Source organism: Echinops telfairi, unplaced genomic scaffold (assembly GCF_000313985.2).
Source record: "Echinops telfairi isolate 266 unplaced genomic scaffold, ASM31398v2 ScPeMD7_7458;HRSCAF=8496, whole genome shotgun sequence".
NCBI lineage: Eukaryota > Metazoa > Chordata > Mammalia > Afrosoricida > Tenrecidae > Echinops > Echinops telfairi.
Window position 1 is genome coordinate 26323033 of NW_022111358.1, and position 23976 is coordinate 26347008.

The window sequence follows — 23976 nt, forward strand, 5'->3', positions numbered from 1 at the left end:
GGATGCAAACCAGAAACGCTGTGGGCGGAAGTTCTGGAGTTGAGAATCTGAGAGACGTGCAGAGCCTGATGCAAGACTTCAGGTTATTGCAGAGACTGTGGAGTGACACACACTCAAAGCAGCTAGGGCATCTTTGTTTTGGACTCGGTCCATCAGGATAGACAGCTGCTCTGCAGGGCTTCGACCTGTAGCTTCTCCTGTTCCAATCCGCCCACACTTTAAAATTCTAATCTGTTCAGTGTCACTTCATTGGCCATGGCTGCACCCGGCAGAACTTTTCAGGTAGTAGTCCAGCACTTAACCATTGGTACCAGCGGGGACTCTAAATTACTAGTAAATTTATATGTATATATTCTTAATTTTTTTAAAAATGTCAAGGCCAGAAATGTTTTTGTCAGAAAACCCTTCTGAGTCTGTTGAAAAGCATGCTGTTCAGTCAATCCGGACTCCCGGTAACCCTGTTGGACAGGTAACTAAGTAGGCCCTGGGGATTCCTACTCATAGCGACCCTTTACGGAGTTTCTGAGGCTGTACATCTTTATACTGGAAGCCTCGTTTTTCTTCCAGGGAGCCACTGGTGGGTTTGAACTGCTTAACTTGAAGTTAGCTGTCCAAAGCTTAAGCTACAGCGCCACTAAGGTCCTCTGTAGCGAAGTCTGATGAGGACTCCAAAACTATGCATTCTTGCCCTTCGTGGGATGGCGCTACTTCTAACTTACTCTAGGCGCTGACGAAAAAGCACCTGTCTCAGAGCGCTTAATTTATACCCCAAATGCCAAGCCTGGAGGAAGGCAGGCACCACGGCGCGCGGAGAACCCCCTGCGCAGGCGCAGCTCACGCGCTAGCTCTTTGGGGCAAAGTTCCTGGCGCGTGACCGCCGTGCCTTCCCCCCTCCCCCAACGCCGTCTTACTACGCACGCGTAGGCCAGCCCCCGCCTCCTTGCACGCGCACGTGCGCGTCCGCGCCGCGCACAGTTGAGCGGAGGGTGCGCGCCCTGGAAAATTCCACTCCGGCGCGAGCTCCTCCCTCCGTTCCCGGGCTCCGCACGCCCAGCCCCATCCCGGCGGCCTTTGCGCGAGCAAGATGGTGGCCCCCGTGCGGCGGGGCTTGGCCTGCTTGTCCAGGGCTCTGGGCTGTTGGTCGCGGCAGGTGGGTAGGGGTTTGGCTGGGGGGATAGAAGCCCGCGGGCTGTAGGGGAGGCCACGCAGAGGGGAGTAACGGTCCGCCGTTGTCCTCGGGGAGATGGGCGGGCGCGTTAGGAAAAGTCGGGGGCCCTGAGGGAGGCCAGGGCCTCCCGTTGGTTTGGTTTCGGGTTGGCGGAGGCTCCCCTTGATTCTTGGTGAGTGGATGACGTTCGAGTAGTCGTGTGGCAGCAGGGTCGGAGGTGGTCGCGGTGCCCGTCTGAGCAGACCTCACCGTCAGGGAGGAGCAGTCGCCCACCTTGAACGAGTTGATGGGCTATTTGGGAGCTAGAACGACGAGGGCATCGGGCTCTGGGAGGAAGGACAAGCCGGAGGATCTTACTGCTGCTCCCGTTTCAGTATTGAGTTGATGTTTTCTTCTCTACTACTAAACCTCATTGAAAGCAGAAACCTTGCCTTCATCAACTTTGCACCCATAGGGGTTAGCATAGAGAAACTCTATAGAGACCTGTATAGAAGACTTGGTCAGGGTTGAGTTACGTTAGCTGAAAAGGTTGCACATCGGCTGCTCGGTTGCTCATAGAGGCACACAGAAATGTTTAGACCCTCCCATGGTGCGTTTTCCCCGTCATGCGTGGTTTTATCATTGTTCCTATGTCGTATGTACATTATGTGAGTGTACCCTTCCTGAAGGGCTTCGCTTAGAGTTTGCCTACGATAGGTCCCTCTCCTCGCCCCCCAGATTATTTTACCTATACCCTTGTCTTCCAGCCAGCCCTGGGGACTCAGCCCGTAACTGTAGTTCCAGTGAGAACGAAAAAGCGTTTTACACCTCCCATTTATAAACCTAACTACAAATCACAGAAAGAGTTTTTGGAACATGCCCGGAAAGCAGGATTGGTCATTCCTCCGGAACGATTGGAGCGACCCATAACCGTGGCCTGTACAGGTGAGAGGGTAGTTCTGGAGCCCTGATTAAATCCCCTCTGTCAGCGATCTGCCGGGAAGTGGAATGATGTGGACTGGGATTCACAGCATGTAATTCTCCACGACATCAGTTCAGCCGCAACCGTGATGGACTTTATGTGCGCCATATGTTGAAGTCCTCGTTGATCTTGTTTTCATTGTTCCCAGAAGGCAAAGATGGAACCTCCCCATTTTGTGGACATGGAAACGGAGCCTCTGAGAGAAGCCTCGACTTTTCCTCTTTTTCTTTGTAACAAGTTTCCCATAAGCGTGTTTCCTTCGTTCCTTGTATAGCCAGGATCCTTCCTAGTGGCCCCAAGGTGACTTTTTCTCAGCCTTTGCTCACGTGCCTCTTTTGCTTTTCCCTTTTCTTGTTCCAGGTGGTATTTTTGATGCCTATGTTCCTCCTGAGGGTGATTTACGCATGTCCTCGTTTTCAAAGGAAGGACTGAAACAGAAAGCTGAACAATTGAAGAAGAATGTGGCATCGCAGTTGTCGTAGGTATCCAGACACAGCTGGGAGTGGATGTTAAAATAAAAACTTCTCACTGCTCCTTTATCTCAGGGAGTTCCTCTTAAGTAGCTTGGGTTGGCATCGGCCTCTCGATCATTTGGCAGTATTTTCTTTCTTTATAACAGTCTGTTTCATGCAGAACAATGTGGGTGTCTTGACACTTTGCTTCTCTGTCTTCATTGGCAATTTGGAGCGCATAGGACCCTTTTCTGGTCATGTAGCTTAATGTTTTAAATAACGAAAGAGAACATCCAGAAGTACCTTAGAGAGTAACTTTCAGAGACTGAGAAAAGCCAAAAGAGGTCAAGACAGGTCTGCTCTAGCCTGGTAACTAGGCTTTAAAGGGTATAAACTTGAACCTCCTTTTGTTATTTAGGTGAAAGGACAAAGATGCTTAGTAGTCTCCACTCTCGCTCTGAGTATATCTGAAACATAGGTTCTTCCAGGTTGATTAGAAGAGGCTTAAGTGCATAAGTCATATTGAGCCAATGTTAGTTCTTCATGGGGCCTTAGTTTCTTTAAATACAGATCTCATCATTTTGCCTTCTCTGCTTAAAACTCTTTGGCTCCCTGTTTTCTTGTTTTTATTTTCTATTGTGAATTAGGTGGAGGTTTACACAGCAGATTATCGATCTTACATTTAATAGTTCGTATACATTTTGTTTCAGTTTATCCACTGCCTTCCCCTTAATCACTCATCCCACTTCCTCTCTCTGTCCCTTGTTTCCATTCCTCCTCTTCTATCCCGAAGGACTTTGACCTTGGGGCAGTGCTGCCCTTTTGTTTTTAAGGGACAGATTATTCTAACACGGGGTGAGTTCAGATCTGAAGGGGGCGACTAAGGACTGTAGTCTTGGTGGGGGTGGGGTTTCACCAATCTCTATGGACTCTAGGAAGTGTGGTATCTTTTAGGATTGGGGTTTTTTTTGTTTAGCGTTTTCTCCCATTCTATCTAGGACCACCTGGTTCAGTTCTGTTTAGAGCTGGGCAGCCTCTGGTTCTTTTGGTCTGTGTAGTGGAGATTGATGTTTGCATGACCCATTAGTTCGTTGAACCGCATGTGTCCATATGTGTTTGATAAACTCCCTGTTTCTTTGGTGGCATTCAGGGCTTCTCAATCTGGTCCTTGCCTTTCCCTCCACCACTTTCCACCCCTTGGTGTTCTTTTTCTCACCATAAACTTCAGCCTTTATTTATTTTTATTTTTGTTATTTTAAAAATCCTTTTATTGGGGGCTTTTACATCTCATCACAATCCATACATTCATCCAGTGCATCAAGCACATTTTCACACCATCATCATTTTCAAAGGATTTTTCCCCACTTGAGCCCCTGATATCAGCTCCCCATTTCTTCCCCTTCCCTCCCCCAACTTCAGCCCTTCTAAGCTAATCACAAGTTCTTGACTGTGCTGAGCCGTGCACATCCTCTCCTTTGCTTATAACTGTCCTCCTCGCTTCTTTCCCAGGTGACTCCTGTGTACTCTTTGAGACTCAGGCCAATCGTCCTGTCTATTGTCCAAGCCTTCTTTTGCTTGTGTTGGGGGTGGTCTCTAACTTTTCTTTATGCCGACTAATAGCTCTGTTCCACAGTGCTTGTCTTTCATTTATTTCTCTCCTTCTGGACTTTGAGCTCTTTGGTGACATTTCCCACGGTGGTTTTATCGTCGAGTTACCGCTTGGGTGAGGAAAATAATCATTAAATGCCGATGACACGCAGTGAAATGATTACAAGGACAGGAAGGCAGGCGTGCGATGAGCGTATGTGACAGGAAGCATAGCTTGGTCTGGAGGTCAGGGAAGGCTTCCCTGGGGAAATGGCAAGAAAAGCTGGAACCGAAAGGATTGTTTGGCATTAACTGGGTGGAGGAGGTAGGAGCAAAAGCCAGAGAGAGAACCATATTAGCAGACGCTCTGAAGCTTGCCAAAATGCTCGGCAAATTCAAGGATCAGAAAAGCCAGTATTAAAAGTAAATTCAAAGTGCAGAAGAAAAGAGCCAATGTGGCTGGAGTGCAATCAAAGTGATCTGGCAAATAGGCGGGGCCGTACTAACGATGTAAGCTTTACCTAGAAGGCAATGGACAACAGTTTAGATGAAGGAATTGGTAAGATTTGATATTTGAAAACCTTTTTCTGGCTACAGGAGGGAGAAGGGATTGGGGTAGCTAGGAGACAAGGATGGCTGTGGAAATGAGATTGTCGAAGTCTGAAAATGAATCTCATTGGACTTATTTTTCCCAGACAGAGAATTCTGATTTAGAGACTTTTGCCCCCTCAACTAAAAGCCTCTCTGTCCGACTTCATTGTCTTTCTACTGTCTGCTTTTGCTATCTAGAAGCCCACAGCCATTCTGATGATGATTCCTTTGTACGAAGCAAATTTTTCTTGCTTAATCCTTGTAAGATGTTTTCTTTAGTTTTAGAATTCAGAAGTTTCCTATGAGGGGCTTTGTTCTTAAAAATGGTTGACTTAAGATAGAAGGCTGGATTTATAGGACTTGACACACTTCAAAAATGATTGAATAATTGGGCAGAAAGAAGGGTCAGCAAAAAAGAGAAGGCCCTCAACCAAGTGTCTTGACCCAGTGGCTGCACCGTGGGCTCCCACGTGACAGCGCCGTGAGCATGGCACAGGCCAGGGGGTGCTGCCTTCTGCTCATAGGGTCACTTTGAGCCACAACCAGCCTGACGGCAACTAATAGCAAGAGTATAGTGCTGACGCACTGGGCTGTGATCCGTAAAGTCAGCAGTTTGAAACCACCAGCCAGCTCCGAGGGAGAAAGACAGGACTTTATTCTCCGGTAAAGAGTTGTAGTCTCAGAAACTCACAGGAGCAGTTCCACCTGCCTTGTAGGGTAGCTAGGAGTCAGAATTAGCTCGATGGCAGTTTGTTTTTGGTTTTAAACTGAAAAATCTTGATGTTTTAAAAGACTTTTTATTGCGAATCAAGTGGGCGTTTACATATTAGGTCATTTTTGTAGACAACAACTTGAACGACTTAGCAACCCTCTCCATAGCTTGTCCTGCCCACTCCTTCCCACCTCCCCACTCCCCTCTTCTCTTACTGTCTTTCCTTCAACACCTGTCTACCCTATAGCCTGTTATTTTCCCTTCTGTCCCCTCCTACCCAGGGAACCGTCAAAGTCTGTTTCTTCTAGTATGAAAACCTCTACCTTAATTAAAAACAAACAAACAAATGGTGGTCTCATAAGCAGTTGCCTTTGGTGATTGACTATTTCCACTCAGATAATGCCCTCCAAATCCGTGCCATCTCTGTAAGGTCGAGAGAAGAGACTCAATTCAGTCAAGAGGCCAGGTTGGGTTACCAACAGCAAAGTTTCTTTCTCGCCTGGGTGCAGACAGGCTGTGGGTATACTATGCATCAGCCCAGAGCTCAGGTACTAGTCCCCTTATGTACTGTACAGAATTGAGGAATGGGCTTGGCCCCTCTGGGCTGGAAACTACAGGCTGAGATCTTGATCAATCAGCATCATGTGAGCTCCAGATAGGCATTTTTGGTCACCATCGCTTGTGGTTCACGGGTTCCTCTGTGGTTCACTGGTTTCTGATAAAGGCCTTGGGACAGAGCTTTTATAGGGTGGGCTCAGGAGCAAGCATAGGGGAACTTTGGTTCTTAGGAAACTCTATTAAGCCTTACAATCTCATGCTTCATTTTACAGAATCCGGAAAATTAGGGAACATGATGGGAATTTTGTAATAAAGGACTTCCCTGAAAAAGCTCAGCACATCTTCACTGAGGCTCATCTTTGCCTAAACAAGTAAGTGGACTCCCTCATTTGTGCCCATTCTGCTCTCAGCAACAAGGTTTTTTTTTGTTTGCTTTTTCAGGTAAGAGTCCTACTGTAAGAGAACTTTCTATGTGGGCAATAATTAGTGACTGAAGCTCTCCTTAGCTTTCCTTCTAGCTTCTGGAAGTTGTTATTCGACTTTTCCCATGAACTTTTTGAAGCCCTCCTCACACATCTCCCTTCAGTCAGTTATTTTGGATAAGCATCTTAGAAAAAAAAAAAAGTCTTAACTTTACCCTCCTTCAGCCAAGGGAATTAAAATCAGAAGTGCTACAGAGATGAGAAATTTGCCAAGAATGGTCTTAAGTCCTTAGACTGTTGTTGACATTCTTTGAACTCTGCTAGGACCCAAAGTTAGACTCCATCCATGATTTCTTTTTAAAACTATAGTTAATTATGAAATGATTCACACATGATAGAAAATATAATATCTATGTTAACTGTTGACATTTTTCCATATTTGCTTAAAAACCTTAATTTGCAACCGGTGGGGGGGGGGATGAAGCATTACAGAGAGCTCTAAAGCCCCACTTCCCTCCCGAGAGAGAGCCGCTGCCTTCAGTGTCGTCCTCACGTAATTGTGTGCTTCTGTTGTGTGTGTGTTTCTGAACAGTACATAGCGTTGTTCTGCGTGTTTTGCTTTCCTACAGGATTGATTTCACTATGTGTGTCCTTTGTGTATGTTTGTGTATTGTTGTTGCGTTTTGTATGTTTGGGTTTTTTTGATTAATTTTTTTTTTCTCACATTATTTTATGTGTTCTATCTGTACTTTTTCCATTTGTGGGATTGATGTAATTTCCTTCTTCCCTTTTTATCCCCTCTACTTGTTTGGAAATAATACATTCTGTTTCTGTTCTTGTAGTTGTTGTTGTGTTATCTAATATCCATTGCAACAGCTACTCAAAGCTCAGACAAAATTCACGACTAAAGGCTTATGAAGGAAGTTAAATTGTGATACCGGTGAGAAATGCTCAGTATAGTTTATCAGGATACGTTACAAAGTTCACATGTGAGACAATTGAAAATATAATGGTGTGGAACAGGTTTACCTTAGTCTGCAAAGTGACATCTTTGCTCTGTAATGCTGTGCAGCAGATTTGCCTAATACAATCTATCATTTGATTTCAATACTCAGGGAAGCAGCTGTCAAAAATTCAAATGATGTATATCATGGGGCAGATCTGTACAAAGAGCCCTTTCTTTCAAGTATTTAAAGTAGAGATGTCATATTGAGGTTGCCTGGCCCAAGCCACGGTATTTTCTGTTGCTTCAGAAAGTAGACAACGAGTAAGGAAGATTGAAGAATTATTGATGCCTCGGAATTACAGTGTTAGTAAAAATAAAATGGTTTAGTATGCCAGAAATGAAAAATTCAAGAGAAATGAATTCCCTCTCATCATCAAAGAGTAATTCAAGATCTATCATGAAGAACACCTGCTGTCTGTGACAGGCTAATAACTAAGCTTACAAGGAATTCCAGTTAATAAATATCCAAATTTGCACAACAACTAAGTCCAATGATGATGAAATTCTACCAGTTTCTTTAGTCTGAAATGGATTCACACATGCAATCAAGATGCATTGAGAATAGCCAGCACTTGGAATGCAAAAGTTGGAAGCAAAGAAGGATCCCTAGTTGGAAAATATAACGCTGGTGTTGGGAAGCTTGAGAGTGCATGACAGAATTTTGCAAGACCAACATTGTAGATGCCCCTGTCAACAACATAAGCCATAGCTGTGCACTTAGCAGAGGAAAGACACAGCAATCAAATGGACGACATCTGGGGGGAAGCTCAGTACCAGTAGCTGAAACCAGGCCAGGAACCAGCGGTGGAATGGACTCGCAATGATTCACGTGTAAGTTCAGGTTGAAGCTGAAAAAAAGTCCATGAGACACAAAGTAGGACCTTAAGCTTGTCCCACCTGGATTTAGAGACCATCACAGAATTGACTTGATGTGTTGAACACTGATGGCCAAAGGCCATATGAGTTGGATGAGTTGTGGGATGACATCAGGGACATCGTTCATGAAGCAAGAAAACCGAAACCAAACCAAACCCAGTGCCATTGAATTCTTTTCGATGCACAGCGACTCTGTGGAGCAGTTGCTGAGGGAGGCTGTGGACCTTCCTGGGAGCAGACCTGTCAGCTGCTTCTTGGTCTGTGTGTGGGTTCTACACGAGCACAATGAAATGTTCCCTTCTTTGCAATATTATCCAAAATGGTTTTTGATTCTTTGATTATCAGCAATGATATCCCTTGTCCTGTACCCTCTTTGAGCCTGACTTGAATTTCTGGCAGTTCCCTGTCAATGTCTTGCTGTAACACTCCAACAAAATCATATTTACATACGATAGTAATTATAATTTTTCAATCATTCCTGCATGTAGGATCACCTTCCTTTGGACTGGGCACAGAGGGATCGCTTCTGGTCGGTTGACCATGTAGCTGTCTTGCCTATTTTTTGGTACAGATGAGTGAGCGCTGCTTTCAGTGGCTGTCATGAGAGTTTATTGTTCTTTTTTAATCGTTTTATTGGGGCTCGTACAACTCTTTTATCACAGTCCATACATCCATCCATCGTGTCAAGCACATTTGTACATTTGTGGCCATCATCATCTCAAAACATTTGCTTTCTGCTTGAGCCCTTGGTATCAGCTCCTCATTTTTTTCCCTCCCTCATGAACCCTTGGTAATTTATAAATTGTTATTATTATTTTTTTTTTTTGTAGTTAGTTCCAGTACTGTTTGTTGGCCTTTAGGACTGTTTTCCAGTCTATAAATTATTATTATTATTTTTTTTTTAATCATTTTATTAGGAACTCATACAACTCATCACAACCCATGCATGCATCAGTTGTGTCAAGCACATTTGTACATTCATTGCCCTCATCATTCTCAAAACACTTGCTCTCCACCTTAGCATCAGCTCCTCGCTTTTTTTAACAGTTTTATTGACACTTAATCCACACATCACACAATTCAGTAGTTCAATCATATTAAGAAGACTTGTACAGTCTGTCAATTTCAGAACATTGCCCCCCATGGTTAAATCGCCTTTCTTTATTGTTATTTTCTTTATTATCAAAAGATTTTATTGGGGGCTCTGACAGCTCTTCTAACAATCTATACATCCATTGTATCAAGCATATTTGTACATATGTGGCCATCATTGTTTTCTAAACATTTACTTTCCATTGAGCCCTTGGTATCAGCTCTAAATTGCCTTTCAAATGAGTTGTGTGATCATCTCCGTTCCAGTGCTCACTCCCCTCCGACCCAGGTGTAGGTTATTTTTCAGGCTCCTTTTCTGCAGTTGCAACCCGTTGCAGGGCAGAGGTCCATGCAGGTCAGTGGTCCAGATCTTGGTTGCCCCAATGGTTCAGGGATCCAGGAAGAGAGGTGCTCCAGCTTCATTGGGTCTTGTTTCTGCATCCCTTAAATGTCCCTCAGCCTTGTGACATCACTTTGCATGCTTTCTGGGTGGCCTTTGAGCTTCCTCTCTCCTCCATGGGATTTGGGGATAGACCTTGCTCTCTTGTGAATGAGGTGAGAGTAGCTGAAAGAGCGTGTGTGGTTATGTCTGACGCGACACTTCTAAATGGTCGTGGTGGGATGGTTTCACTTCAGAGCAGATGTCTTCATTTCTTTCTCTGGAAAAGTTCGACTGCAACACAGTCGATGAACTCAGAGAAAGGGGAATTTTATTTTCTGCAGAAGATTCCTAAGCCTAGATGGTGAGGAGGCAAGGGTCCCTTCAGAGGGGCCAGCCACGATCATGGTAGCTGTCACTGCAGCTCAGTCTGTTCGAGTCGAGAGCTACAGTGCGGGAAGTGACTTGGAGTCTTTGTTATTAGAGATAGAGGTGAACGTGAAGCAGATGGGCAGGCTGTAACTCCTATCTTATCCACTCTTGAATTAGAGTTGAGATTTTTTTCAAAGGGGACAAAGAGCTACACTGTCCAGGAAATATTAAATCAATGGGGGACGGGGGTAGGGGTGGGGGGGTGGGATCCTGTGTGTGTCTGCAAGAATCTAGTCTGTGGTCTTTAGGTTGAAGAGCCCTCCTGAAATCAGGTATCTTTAGGAGCTGGGGTTTGCTGTTTGCTTTGTAACTGTAATTGCATTAGGGCAGTGTGACTAGGTCACTCTGGTAGAAACAAAGATGTGGGGGAAGAAAGAAATGACCAGAGAGATGGCTGACTATGTTTTTGGTGGCTTCAGAGGTATCATTGTGAGATCATCTTGCTAAGATAGAGTGAGCCAGTGCCAAGCTGGTTGGTCCTGGTGCTGATGGTGTGCCACAGATAGAGGAGATCAACCGAGGCACCCCCTCGGTGGTTATTTGTATTGGACTTCGTTGCCTCATCAGTATACAGCGAAAGCCAATCCTGTGTCCCAGTGAGGAGCTCTTGCCCACCTTAGGGATCTATGGTAATGACAGAGAAATTGCTTTCTGTTCCTGAGACTCAAGAATAACATTACTCTGCTGTTAGATCTTAAGGTTTCCTGATGAGTCATGTTACTGTTCGTGTCTCTCTCTCGCCAGCACTTAGCACATCATTTAGCTTTTATAGCAGGCATGCTGAGAACATTTTAAAAACAGAATTGAATTGTTATCAGCTCTTAAGGCCATGTTCAACTTCTCTACACGGCATCCTAAAAGCGCAGGAGTCAATGAACTGTGTCTCTCACTCTCTTTTCCAGTTCAGACCATGATCGACTCCATACCTTGGTCACTGAACACTGTTTTCCGGTAGGTTCTCATCTCTCATAGAACTGTGGGGTGCCTGAGTGGGCAGATTCTAGATAGCGCTTTTGGTTTGCTTAGGAAGGATCCATTTTGAAGAATGCAGAAAGTTCCAGGCCCAAGTTTAGGTTCCATTATTTAATGGGACTTGGCACACACTCTGGTAGGAGGCCTGGCCAACAGGGGAAAAAGAAGTCCGCCATTCAAGCAGGCCTGAAACCCCAGGGTGCAGATTCTGAGGGTGCACACAGGATACGTTCAGACTAACCCAAAGAGTCCTGCAGGCACAGTGGTTATGAATTGGGCTGTGATCCACAAGGCCCGAAGTTCAAAACCACCAGATGCTCTGCGAGAAAAAGATGGGACTTTCTACTCCTGTAAAGAGGCTCAGAAACTCAAGGGGCAGTTCCACTCTGTCCCACAGGGTCGCTGTGAGTCGGCATGGACTCAGTGGCTGTGAATATGAGGTGGTTTTTGAGGCCTGACCCACATGGGAAGTCATAGTACTTCCCACGAACCCCTGTGGCCCCTAGTGCATGCTGACTGTGGTGCCAGGTACTCCAGAGAGGCAGCTAAGAAGGAGGACACTGTGGTGTAGATGATAGTGCCAGAATCATCCGTTTCAGCCTGCTCGCCCAGGAACAAGTACAGCTCACCTGGTCTTAGCAGTTTGGCCTTCATCTGCCCGTACAGTTCCCCCCTTCACTACTAAAAGGTGAGGAATGTAACGCACATACGTGCAGCCCAGAGAAATACATGCAGTCATGAGCAGATGATAGCAGTACTCCAGAGTTTAGTGGTGAGCTGGCTGTTCAGAGTCTACTGTTCGTTTATTTGGAGATTTAGCTGAAAAGAGAGTTGCCAGGAGGTATGTTCCAGCAGAACTTGAGCAGTCATTTAACCCAAACCTTAGAGGGTGAGCGAGAAAAGAGGCACTAGGAGACATTTGGGGGGAAATGCTATGTGTTGGGTCTGGTCTTGCAAGAAGCAAGAGCAGATGTGATAGGACCAGCTTCCTAAAAGGAGGGGAAACCCCAGCTAAACTTGTTCTTCCTTGCCCTTAGGATATGGTCTGTGACCTCCAATACAAGACCGTGCGCTGGAGCTTCGTGGAGTCTTTAAACCCACCCCGGGTGGTTCAAGTGCGCTGTTCAAGCATGGTGAACCAAACCAATATGTATGGCCAGATCACTGTGCGCCTGCACACCCGGCAGGTAGGGGCACGCTTATCTTCTCTCTCAGGGCGGGCGCTTCCCTCTGGACCTCTGGGTCCCAGTGCACAGGACTGTGGGTCCGACAGAAGGGGGGATGGCCATGGCTCACCCTGCCGTCACTGCCCCCTTCCCACCACTAGATGCCAGCTCTACTGAGGCACCTTAGAGGCTGCTCTCCTTCCCCTCCCTGCTCCCGGCTCTGCAATTCCTCGATTCCCTTTTTTTTTTTAAAAAGGAAAGAAAAAAAAAAATTTTAAGGAAAAAGATTAATTCACTAGCTGATCAGTTAGTCTCCATTCAGAATTCTGAGATTCTCACCCGCTAAGAAGTTTTGTTATGATTGTGTCTTAATTGTTTGGGGAAACAAGCAAGCAAGCCAACTCGGAGAACTCAGGCTTTGTGTGCTTTCCTCCCGGCAGACTCTGGCCATCTATGACAGGTTTGGGCGACTGATGTATGGACAGGAAGATGTGCCCAAGGACGTCCTCGAGTATGTTGTGTTTGAGAAGCACCTGATGAACCCCTACGGGAACTGGAGAATGCATGCCAAGATTGTTCCCCCGTGGGCACCCCCTAAGCAGCCCATCCTTAAGGTAAGGCAGCCTGCCTGGTTGAGGCCCGGGTTGGGGCATCCTTTTGGGCTCCACCTGGTGGAGACGGGAAGTGTTGCAGCACCAGGAAAGGGGAGGGTGGGTGGGGTGGGGGTGGGGGGCAGAGCCACCCTTCTAAGTAAGCCAGGGGTGTGGATGGATGGTACTTAATCAGCCTCCTGCTCTTTCAGACGGTGATGATCCCTGCAAAGGAAGAGCCACAAGTGGAGGTCCATAAACCTCAGCCAGCCTGATGGCAACAAGGATCCTGGAATGCAGCGTGGGGGAGGGGGGGGGCCCAGGATGGCTTGGAAGCTGTCTTCTTGGGGCTGTGACGTCATCAGCCTTTGCCATGCAATAGAAAGAACTGCCTTTATTCTGCCCTGTCCGGCTTGGGTTTGTTTTTGTTTTTCAATCATTTTATTGGGGCAGCTTGGTTTTGTTTTTTGGGCCATGTTATCCTCTACCACCATGGTCCATGGCTGGGCTCACGTGGCCTGGTCGGCGCAGCCATGGACCTCCAGCTCTCATCGTCGTCTGCTTGTGTGCCTGACTGCCAAGTCCAGACACAAATGGTTTGTTCTGGGGAACATCTGAACCTGAGCAAGCATCTGAGACTGTCTAGAATGAAGTGGGAGGGTGCCTTTTCTGTATTCCCGGGGCAGGGGTCATGGTGTGGAATACAGCAGCCAGGGTGTTGACAATGCTGTGGTGGGTTCTGTGCATTCGCCCTGATTCAGGCTGGAGGCCGACCTACCCACAGACCAGACGGCATAGCTGTGAGCGCTGTGACTGCTTAGAAGTCTCAATCCGTGCTCATACGGTTAGGTCACTGAGAGTCTGTTTCAGACCCTCTCACTGAGTCAGGATGTGTATCTCACAGACGAATATACGTCCAAAGAAAGCATTTCACCTCTAGCCTTTGGGTTGTATCCTCCACTATCCTCTGCATCCTGACCTGATGCCAAGAAGCCTGGGGGTTTGGGAAGGGTGGGAGCCCACCTGTAAGCCTCACTTCTATGTTGGCTGACATCTGGACCTGCTGTCTGTCCTGCACTGGGCAGGCAGGTGAGCAGAGCAGCAGAGCAGGCACTTGTGGGGAGCCGCCCGCCCGGTCCCCCTTGGATCCTTCGCTCCAGCTGGACCAGGAGGAGGATGCGGAGCCCCGGATGGCTGGCGCTGTGAGGGGCTGGTCACTGGGTGCCAGCCTCGGCTGACTGGGAGTGCTGTGCTTTCATCACATGTGGGCGCCTCTACATTTCTATACTTTGGTGTTCAGAACTTGACTTTTTTTTTCAAAATCTAAAAGAAAAAAATAATAAAATTTTAAAAAAGAAAGAAAAGCCTGTTAATAGTTCAGGGTCTGTTTGTTGACCTTTAGGAGTGTTTTCCAGACGAGTCTGATGGGGTGCCATGCCTTGGCCCCAAAGTCCATCCTTGATACTCCCTCGGGACCTCCTTGCTCTGCTTCCCCTGCCGCTCTATTGCACGCCCTCAGTGTGGTGGGGTCAGCTCGGTCACACATCGCACACTGTGTCTCCGGTGCTGTCCTGTGTAGGGCCATGGGTCAGTGCAGGATGTCACATCTCACAGCGGGGCCGGCTATATGGTCCTCTCTGTGCATTGGGCCCTCGGAGCCGGGCTGTTGTCCTCTGAGCTTGGTGGGCCCTGGTGTGCTCCGCTCCCTTCCTCCCCCTTCATTTGCTTCAGCTTCCTTCAGGGTGTGGTAAGTCAGTTCCTTTCCCAAGCCAGATGATCTGTTTTCATTTTCTGGGGGCCGGCGTATGGCACATCATGGTGGGGTCTGTGTGCACATTCCAGTTCTGTGGGGACACAACCAATACTCTCCCTCTGGGTGGATTAGTGCCCTATTCCCCCGTGTCATCAACTCGGTTTCCGGCTTTTTGTTTTTTAAGGAATTTGGTCGTTTAGGGTGCGAACGAAGCAGTCTTGACTTTGTGGAGAGTCCAAAGGAACTGAAGTTCGAGAGAGACCAGCTGGACACCGGGTGGGCGTCACTGGGAAGGTCGGTATTTTTACAACAGCTGCTGAATGCTCGCTGGAAGCTGATGCGTACGCGCGGGGAAGAAACAGCTCTGGCCGCTTGATCACAAGCCACCAAGCCTCGTGGCTGCTCAGTCTCAACCCTTTGGGCTCCAAACGTGCCTCCGTTTTGCAGCATGCCTGTGCAAGTGAGGTTTGGTCCCATCCTCGTGGCCTCAGCCTTGCTTTAAAGCAAAGCCCAAAGGCAGGCTCTTTCAACAGGAGCCACTGCTGGGAAGTGAGGAGGAGGAAGGGGGTGGCCCAGGAAAGGTGGGGAAACGGAGCAGCAAAGGATCTCCTCATGGGCAAGTGGTACCTTGAAGAGCAGTGCTCCAGATAAGCTGTTACACTCACACACACTCATCCCGTCTCCCGGGGGTGTCTCCCGGGTGTCTCCATCCCAGACCGCAGCCAGACTATAGGTGCCACCGGGGAGCGAGAAGAGAAAGGCAATTTTGATTTCCCCTTAGAACCAAATCCAGTTGCACAAATGGCCCCAGCTGGTGAGGATTGGCCTTCGGAAGCACGGGAAAGCATCTATAGTGTCAGCCCCAGAGCCAGCCGTGGCCGAGAGCTGGACAGGCCACCTGAAGGCTGCACAGTTGTCACTTTGGACCTTGGAGCGGGCAGTTTGCTTCCCTGACCTGTCCCCCTTTCTTATTTAAAGACTTCCACAGAGAGACTCGCCATCAATAAGCTGGAACCGACTACACTGACCAAGAACAAACATTCTTTATTCCCCGCCCCCCCATGTTTTATCTAATGAGTGGGTGTAGGGGCGATGATGCTGTTCACCAAACCAGACCCAATGGGATTGTACTGGCGAAGGCAGCAAAATGTAGATTGACTCAGAAGGCGTGGGGTTAATTTTCCAGAAGCCAAAGCAATGATTGGACGGCACGGTCTGAGAGCTGAGGGCCAGGGTACATGGGAAGGCCTAGGGGTGAGGATAGGGCATCTGGCTCCAGAAAGAGTGGGTGGGCGGGCTCCTGGGTTCCTTCTGCAACTCCTTTTCGGAGTTTGAGCACGTTACCTCTGTAACTGCCCGAAGTATTGCCCTGCCTACCTGGCTTTTCCCTGTGGGTGTTTGGTCTCCTTTCTCAACCATGGAAGGATGTATCTGTAGAGGCGGGAGCACTTGCTGCCCCTTTTAGTGCCCCTGCCCAGCTCTGCCAGATTTACCTTCCAGCGTTGACTTCTTCGTACCAGTAGTTTCCTCCTTCCCTGCTTTGCCCTGGCAGTGGCTTCTACTCCCAGCACTCACTGAGCACTCCTTAGGCAAGGGCAGCTTGACTGTTGAAAGAGAGCTGAGCTGGACGCTTCCTAAGAAAGAAGGCTCTGTATTTGCATGATGGCCCTTATCCTGGCTCCCAGGCCTCTAACCTGCCCCTCGGCAGGGCACGCTCTCTGAGGGCAGGCGTGCTGGCTATAAACAGACCACCTTTCTTTCTCGGAGGGAGACCATGAGTGGGGGCTCTTGTTAGAGAGCAAGTGATTTAGAGCGGTCTCACATGGGTGGGACCAGGGAACTCCTTGGCCTCCAGTTGCATGGGCAGCAGAGAGGGGGTTCCCTTTGATGACAGCACTGAGAGACTGGGGGGAGGAGACTAAACAATGAAATGGGCTGAGTGGAGATTGGCAGGAGATGGGAGGGGAGAGGGGGAAAGCCAGCAAATGGCAAGTCCTGTGGGTGCCACGAGAGAAGGCTTGGAGGAAGCACTGTGCTTTGGCCAGGGAAGGGGGACCTGGAGAAACCACTTGTTCTTCCGTGTTCTCCTCTGGGGTCTCTGGATAGCAGGTGTGATCGCAAGAGAGGCTGAGGATCTACTTTTAAGCAGTGAAGCAGGGCAGGTTTGAGAGTCAATAAAACAGATCCCAAGTGACCCAGTCCTGAAGGCGTTAGTTAAGCAGCTGCCCCACAGTCATCACAGCGGGTCAGGAGTGTGCCCTGGTCCACAGTCCCTGCCCATGCCTTGCATAGCTTAGTGTTTCCTCTAGAAAAACACCCCTTCATAGAAGGATGGCGTCTCCCTATGAGACATGGACTGGGCCCTGACTCCTTTTCATTCTTAACGCTGACAATTGAGCATTCAAACTCAGATGGCTAGCTAGTGTTGAGTACTCTTAATTGGGTGGGAGGATTACTTAAACGCAGGGGGCCTCCATCGGTCCCATGGAACAAGAAAAGTCAAAGATGGGGGGGCATTTCCTGTTGGGGTTCAAGCTGCAACCTCCTTGTACAGTTTGGTTTGGAATGAGTTGACTTCTGGCCTTGCTGGGAAGGGGATGTGACCGAGCACTTTGGCTCTCGCTCTATGGGAACACCTAGCACTTGGGAGGGACCTTCATTCTCGAAAGCTAGCTCTGTGCTCGGTCTCACCTGATGAAGCTGTTACTCCCTGTCCCAAGGATAGACATTTGGAAGGGTGAGTTCTTTATCTTGAGATGTAGAGATAGCTGCTGCTTGATCTTCACTTAAGGAGGAATACCTCTGAGCCACGGCTTCTGGGAGACTTGGCTCTGGGGCTAAGCTGGTTTCTGGTCCAAGCTCTGAGGGTCCTTGGCGTTTTCTAACACCTTCCAGTACGAGAGCATGGTCCGGCCTGCTCACCACAGGTCGCGGGCTTTTGCTATCTGGAAGGGAGCTTCCCAGAGGTCTCTGCACTGAAAGGCATGGTGATTTCTCATGGGCCGTGGGAAGGAACATTTCTCTCTGAGTTGCTGTTAGAGCCAAGAGACCAGGTTCCTCAGATGGGGCCCCGGCTCCCTCCCAGGGACAAATGTCTGCCATGGTGCCCTTTATTTTGTTTCCTTCTGGGTCTGTGACTTCCCATCGACACAGTTCTACTATCCTGCTCCCCAGACTGCTTGCTTCATGAGGACTGGCTGTGGGTTGGTCGGTGTCCAGAGCACCAGGCTGGAGGGAGAGCCCCACTGAACTTGTGCTTTTCCCGGGGCACACTGTCTCCTGCTCTCGGTGGGGTTGTGTAGAGCGCTCTCCAGCCCCTCCAGAGCCAGCCCAGGGAAGGAGCACGGCTCCCTGCCCTTGTGTGTCTCTGTCCACCTCCGCCTCTGGTCCCCTTTCCTTTGCTGCTCCTCTGTCCGTCTCCCAGGGGCAGATCTCTGCTCTTTTGGCAGAGGGGGGCTCTTCTGCTTCCCACGGACACACATCTGCTACCCTGGCCCCCACACGGCCCACAGCCTCCAAGCTGCCTTGGCCTCGTACAGAAGCTTGTGAGGCTCCTTGTGGAGACGGACCCCCACCATGTGGGCTCTCCAAGGGACAGAAAGCTTCCTGCCTTCCCTCGACCTTCTTGGGCTCTTTCTGAGCTGGCCCACCTGGGGGCTCCGATTTTTCAGGGGTTTTCCCCTTCTCCTGGAATTCCCCTTTCTCATCCGGTCTTGACACCCCTTTCTCAGGGATTTGTTCAAGCCCCTCCCAGGGACAGATCTCTGCCTGGGCTCTGCTGCCAGGCCTCTCTGCATTTGGGTGGGGGGTATCCCACGGGCACACCTCAGCCCTTCTGCCCCCCATCCACCGGCCAGTGCCCTCAGTGTCTGGGTGGGAGAAAAAGTCCCCTGGAGCCATGCCCTCCCATGGGCAGACAGACCGTAGCCCCCAGTTTGCGGTTCCCGCACCTTCAGTGGTGAGTCCTGCATTCAGGCCGGCAGCACGCTCTCCTGTTAGCATGCATTCTGGAAGGGGGCCCCTTGTCGGGGCTTGCCCCAGACGCCCTGCCTCTGCTTTCTCGTCACTCACTCCCCGGAAATGCCCCTCTGCCACGTCGCTGGGTAAGCCGGAGACCCTGGAGGCCGGAGCAGAGGGTGCCCCCCAGTCCAGGTTCTCCCAAGGACAAACAGCTTCCCGCTCCTGGCTCTGTGTTGAAGCCCTTTTTGACAGGTCTTCTCCCTGAGAGGTGGGTCTCCCTTTTTCTAGAGTTTTCTCCCTCGGCCCTGCTGACTCCCGCCCCGTGTCCTGTTCTACACCCTTCTCAGTCGCTCCTTCATTCCCTTCCCAAGGACAGACCTCCTCAGCCTTCACTTCCTGGGAATACACCTCTGTGGATGTGCCCCCTTCACTCTCTGGGTCCTGGGACCCCGCTTTTGCTCGATCACTGTCCCGAGCATGTGAATGCTGAGAGGAATCCCCTGGATCCAAACTGACCCTGAGGCAGGCTACGTCCTGTCCTCGAGCTGACCCCTCTGGCTTCATTGGGGCCATTACTGTTGTCCCACTGGGCTCAGCATCTCCAGAAGCCTCTTCTGTGTCTTTCGGGAATTTCCCAATGGCCGGAGCATCCCTGGCTCTTCCCTGTGCTGTTCCAGCACTTAGCCTCTGGGGACCAAAGCCCATTTCCTCTGGAGTCAGGGTCTCCTCCGGAGTCAGGGTCTCCACTGCATCCCATGGGCAGATCTCTGCGGTTCTGTTGCCCCCACTGCCTGGCGACTCAAAGCTGGCTTGGGGTCTGTCTGTGTCTTGAGAGCCTGGCTGTGGGGGGAGACTTCCAGGGTCTACCCTCTCCTGGGAACACACTGCTTCCTGCTCTGGGATCTGCCCCTCCTGCTCTTCCCAAGCTGGGATGTCTGCATCTCTGAGTCCTGGTGGTCCAGCCCTTACCTCCTGGTCCTTCTGAGGTCCAGCTCCTTTTGGAGCCTGGCCTGGTGGCCTGTCCTCTGCGGTGCTATCGTTTACCTCCCAGGGACAGATTTCGGCTTTGTCAGGGGTGGCTTCTGTTCCTTCTGGCTTGCCATCTTCCCAGGGACACACCTGTGCTGCTTGGCTTCCTCTGGTGATGGAGAGCTGACCCTCTGCTTTGGGTGAGGCCTTGTCCACCCGTGGACTGGCATGCCTGAGGACTGTGCTCTCCCCTGGACAGGCTGACCCCTGTTGACTCCACGGCTGTACTGTTTCCGCAGCACATCCCTGCGCCTCACCAGCACCTTTGCATGTGCCCCTGCTCGCTGCTGCTTCCCCAGGCACCTCTGCCTCCAGCTCCGGGGAACAGAGCCCTGCTGTTCTGAGAGCCGGAGCATCTCCTGCCTCCCCAGGGCACGCCTCAGCGATGAGGTCCCTGCCCAGGCTCCCTGGGCACTCCGGGGTTCCCGAGGCGTGGGTTGAGACCCCTGAGGGACCCCGAAAATCTGTACTCTCCCACGGACATAGAGACTCCCAGTCTCCCCCCAGCTTCTGTTCTTTCTGAAAGCTGGCTTTCTTGGGGGTTTTCTCCTGCATGGCCTGCTGCGCTGGTTTTCCACACTCCCCTCTTTCATGGGCCTCCCAGGGACAGAGCTCTGCCTTGGCGGCTGTATGGGCTGGGCCAGCAGCTCCCCTCCGACCCACAGGCACTCCATCAGCCCGGCCCTTAGCTAGTTCAGTGTCCTGAGGGGCTGGCAGAGCAGACAGTCCCTCAGGATCAGTCCCCTCCCAGGGGCATATTGCCACCTGCCCCCTTACCAGCCTCTCTGGCTTCTTCCGAGCACTGGCTGCCCCGTCTTTGGCCTCTGGTTTTTCTCCGGCTCTCCCTCTCTTTTCTGGGGCGCTGTCTCTTAGATTCTCCCCCAGCATGCTCCCCTCGGGGCTTCCTTCACCTGCCTCCCAGGGGCAGATTTCATCCCTGCAGCTCCTGTCAGGGGGACACATTTCTGACCTGGTGACTTCCCAGGGGCACACCTCTGGCACCCTGTGAGCACTGCCTGGGGGCTGGAGGCCAACTGGTGGCAGCCATTCCCGACACCCTCCAAGGGCTTCTTTGGCTCTCTCAGTATTCCTGTCCCCAAGCGTGCCCTGCCTGCCTGGTCTCAGTGTGGTCGGCCCTGCTTTGCCTGCCTTCTCCACTGCCCCCTCCCCCAGGCCCTGGGATGGCCTGCACCCTCGGTCCTCTTGTTCCCGACCACCCTCCTGGCGACAGACGTGGAGCATCCTGCTGGTGTGGGCATTCTGTTGGTTCTGGAAGGATTCATCATCGCAAGGGTCCAGGGTGGCCTGCTTGCTCACCGCCTTGGACTGACCTACCCTGGGAGACCTCGGGGACACCCCCACCCCTTCGCCCGGAGCTCTGCCTTCCTCCCCTGTCTCGGGACTCTCCCCCCGGCTCTCCTTCTCTCGATATGTGCTCCAAGAACGAGTCAGCGCTTTGATGGCCAGGCCCAGGCTGCGCACAGTGCCCTGCTGAGCAGGCGCCCTGAGGCTGTGAGACTTGGCAATCTTGGGCCGGTCCTCTTCCGTGTCCTGAGCTTCTCTCTGGGGGCCCCCGTCCTCTGTGTCCGTTACAGTCTCTCCAGCCCCCGTCTTCTCTGTGGCCACCGAGAGGGCCCTCCAGATTCGGGGCCGGGCAGGGACAGAGGAGTGGCCATCTCGCTCGGGGCCTGAGAGGCTGGCTGGGGTCACATTTTCTTTTCTGACTGGCAGTTCTGCATGCTCCCAGGGGCAGATGTAGCTGAGCAAGCTGGGGCTCTGAGGCGGGGTTGGGACAGGTGTCAGGAGAGGAGCTGGCATCAGACCTGGAGCCAAGGTGGTGGTGGGGGACAGCATCCTGGGCTCTCCCACCCAGACCCTAGACAAGGTCAAGACGGGTGTGGAGACCTGGTGCCTGATAGGTGATTGAGGCAGCCGGCTCCCAGCCTCCTCTTGAAGCTGCCTGGAGGCATAAGGGCTGCCCAGGCTGCTGCTCTTGGCAGGGGAAGCAGGCGCTGACAGGGCGGCACCCCAAGCTTGCGCCAGCCTCCTGGTGGACAGCCTCTGCCCAGGGCTGCCCATGGCCACCTCTGCCTCCTTCCGCTCCTCCCGCTCCTTGGCCTGCCGATAGGTCTCCTCCAGGCAGGCTTGACTGGCCAGGAGCAGGGCCTTGTCCCTGGAGTCAGCGGCAACACTGAGAGACTTGTGCAGGGCGGTGGGCCGAGCTTGGGGGAGCCTCTCCCCGACGGCCAGGTTGTGGGCACTGGCAGACCTGAAGCCCAGGACTGGGGGGCCCTGTGCTGACTCCCGGCTCTCGGCCCGTGAGGCCTTCTTGGCCAGCTTTCTCCGCAGCAGTGAGTTGAGGAGAGGCGGGTCCTGATCCCTGTGGGAGTCGTAGGTGCCGTGGGACTTGCGCAGGGCTTGGGGGCCCCTGGGCTCCTGGAGGCTGGAGCTGAGGAGGCGGCGGTGGGGAGAACCGGGCAGGCTGCCTCGGCTGGGAGAGCCCGAGTCCCTGGACTGCTGGCGTGTCAGGGCCTCAGGGAACTCGGCCAGGTAGTGCAGGAAGGAGCGGCCCAGCCCCTGGCGGGCGCTGCCCCTCTTCTTGGGCAGGTGGGGATTGTTGACAGCCATGTCCTTGGTCTTCTGGACCTCTAGCTGAACATAGAGCTTCTTCAGTTCATCCTGGGGGGAGGGCAGAGTTGATGGTGAGGAAGAAAGGGCGGCCTCTCCCCATGTCCTGGCCGAGTTGTTCTTTATCTTAGATCTCTTTTATACCCAGCTGTATCCCTTTGCCGCTTCTAAAATTCTATCTGAATTCATCTCATGGTCCCTAGACCCACATGGTCCCTGGAGCACAGTGACCTGGTGGTAAAACCCCAGCATAAGAGACAGGAAAGCTACCATGTCACTCTAGGCTAGTGAGAGCCTCATCTTTCTCCCCGGGAGCTGCTGGTGGCTTTGAACTGCTCATCTGGAGGTTAGCAACCCAATTCACAGCCCATTCGGCCACCAGGGCTCCTAGACGATAGTGATACCACATGAAGAACTAGGGGTCCTAGTCAAGTGGAGCCATGGGATGGGGCTTTGCAAACCTCTCCTGTTTTAGAGTGTGTGTTTCTCCCCAGAGCTGGCCTATGGGGAGGGGCAGGTGGATTGGCCGCTGCCCTAGAAAGTGGAGGGCTCAGGGTGAGTGGTGGTGTGGGTGGCTCCTTGCTGGGTTGGCTGCTCAGCAATGCCCTGGGGGCAGAAGGTAGCTGATGCAAAAGGGAAAGAGGCAGAGGCTTTGGGGACAAGAAATTAAAGGGCCTCAGGGACCGGCTCTGGTGAGGCTGTAAATAAGGTGGGTGTAGAGGTGAGCCCAGTGGAGGTGTGGGGATGGGCAAAATGGCTTCTGGAGATTGTTACTGCTCCTTGAACCTCATAAAACCAGGGGCTCAGCGCTCCACATCTTCTCCTACCCCCTGGACTGCTCATCAGGGCCCCTGTGACTCTAATGATCCCCTTGAGCAGGAAAATAAGAGTAAGGGTGCTTTGGGGACATAACACTCGTAAAGTATTTCCTTTCTCTAAGAACTTCCGGGGCCAGGGGAAGGAAATACAGGCGTGGAAATCCCTGGTGACCACTCACTGCCCCGCTGCTTGCTCCTAGGGTGGCCAACTGTGTACGTTTTCTGGGGACTGGGGAGGTTTTCTGGCCTGCCCCCCACCCAGCCTGTGATGCCCCTGCTGAGCAGGTGTGGCGGACACCTGTCACACGGGGTAGCCTGGATCTTCTGGGGCCTTCTCCCTGGAGTGGTGTATGTGACCTCCCGAAACCCAGTCAGGAGAGGCAGTGTAAAGTGCAGAGAGGAAGGGGAGGCCCAGGAGGGGAGGACCGTGGAACCCCACCCAGGTGGAGGGCCACAGTGCTCCCTCTGCCAGTCCAAAAGGCTCACACCCAAAGGGGGCTGGACGGCCGGCACGCACCCGGATGTCGCTGGGGTCCAGGCTGCGCTCGCTCCAGGCCGAGGCGGTGCTGCTGTCAAAGCAGGAGCCTGAGTGCTGCAGGTCCAGCTCGTCCTCGTCCACCTCGTCCACAATCTCTTCCCGGGGAGGGGCCCCCAGCTTCCGGAACTGGCCAGGGAGGAACATGAGCGGAAAGACTCAACTTGACTCTTCAGCCACTGCTACACCCACTTAAACTGTGGGATAAGTCCCTCCCCTCGGATTCAGAATGTTCCGGGTGTACAGAGTGCTTGCTGCCTAACCTCGGACCCCCCCCCCCAGCAATGCT

The 23976-nt window shown here is 51.4% G+C and overlaps 2 protein-coding genes across 2 annotated transcripts in view; one reads left to right on the plus strand and one right to left on the minus strand.

Moving 5' to 3' along the window:
- Positions 1–1060: 1060 nt before the first annotated feature.
- Positions 1061–14329, plus strand: MRPL45 (mitochondrial ribosomal protein L45). Its single transcript, XM_004707427.4, has 8 exons — positions 1061–1150; positions 1915–2092; positions 2490–2607; positions 6302–6400; positions 11139–11187; positions 12246–12395; positions 12815–12988; positions 13177–14329. Exons 1-8 carry the CDS (start codon positions 1085–1087, stop codon positions 13237–13239), a joined length of 897 nt encoding a protein of 298 aa, XP_004707484.1. The 5' UTR covers positions 1061–1084; the 3' UTR covers positions 13240–14329.
- A 3091-nt stretch (positions 14330–17420) lies between these two features.
- The window catches only part of GPR179 (G protein-coupled receptor 179), a 14783-nt gene continuing 8227 nt past the window's right edge, over positions 17421–23976 (minus strand). Inside the window, exons 10-11 of the mRNA XM_004707428.1 lie at positions 23670–23816; positions 17421–22385 (exon numbers count right to left, since the gene is read on the minus strand). Of these exons, the coding sequence (XP_004707485.1) occupies positions 17421–22385; positions 23670–23816 (5112 nt within the window). The remainder of the gene's footprint in view (positions 22386–23669; positions 23817–23976) is intronic.

Excerpts from the sequence above, each read along its gene's own strand:
- MRPL45 (XM_004707427.4), top strand. The coding sequence starts at position 1,085 with ATGGTGGCCCCCGTGCGGCGGGGCTTGGCCTGCTTGTCCAGGGCTCTG. Across the intron at positions 2,608-6,301 it reads AATGTGGCATCGCAGTTGTC|AATCCGGAAAATTAGGGAAC; the intron begins GTAGGTATCCAG and ends TTCATTTTACAG. Across the intron at positions 12,396-12,814 it reads TGCGCCTGCACACCCGGCAG|ACTCTGGCCATCTATGACAG; the intron begins GTAGGGGCACGC and ends TCCTCCCGGCAG.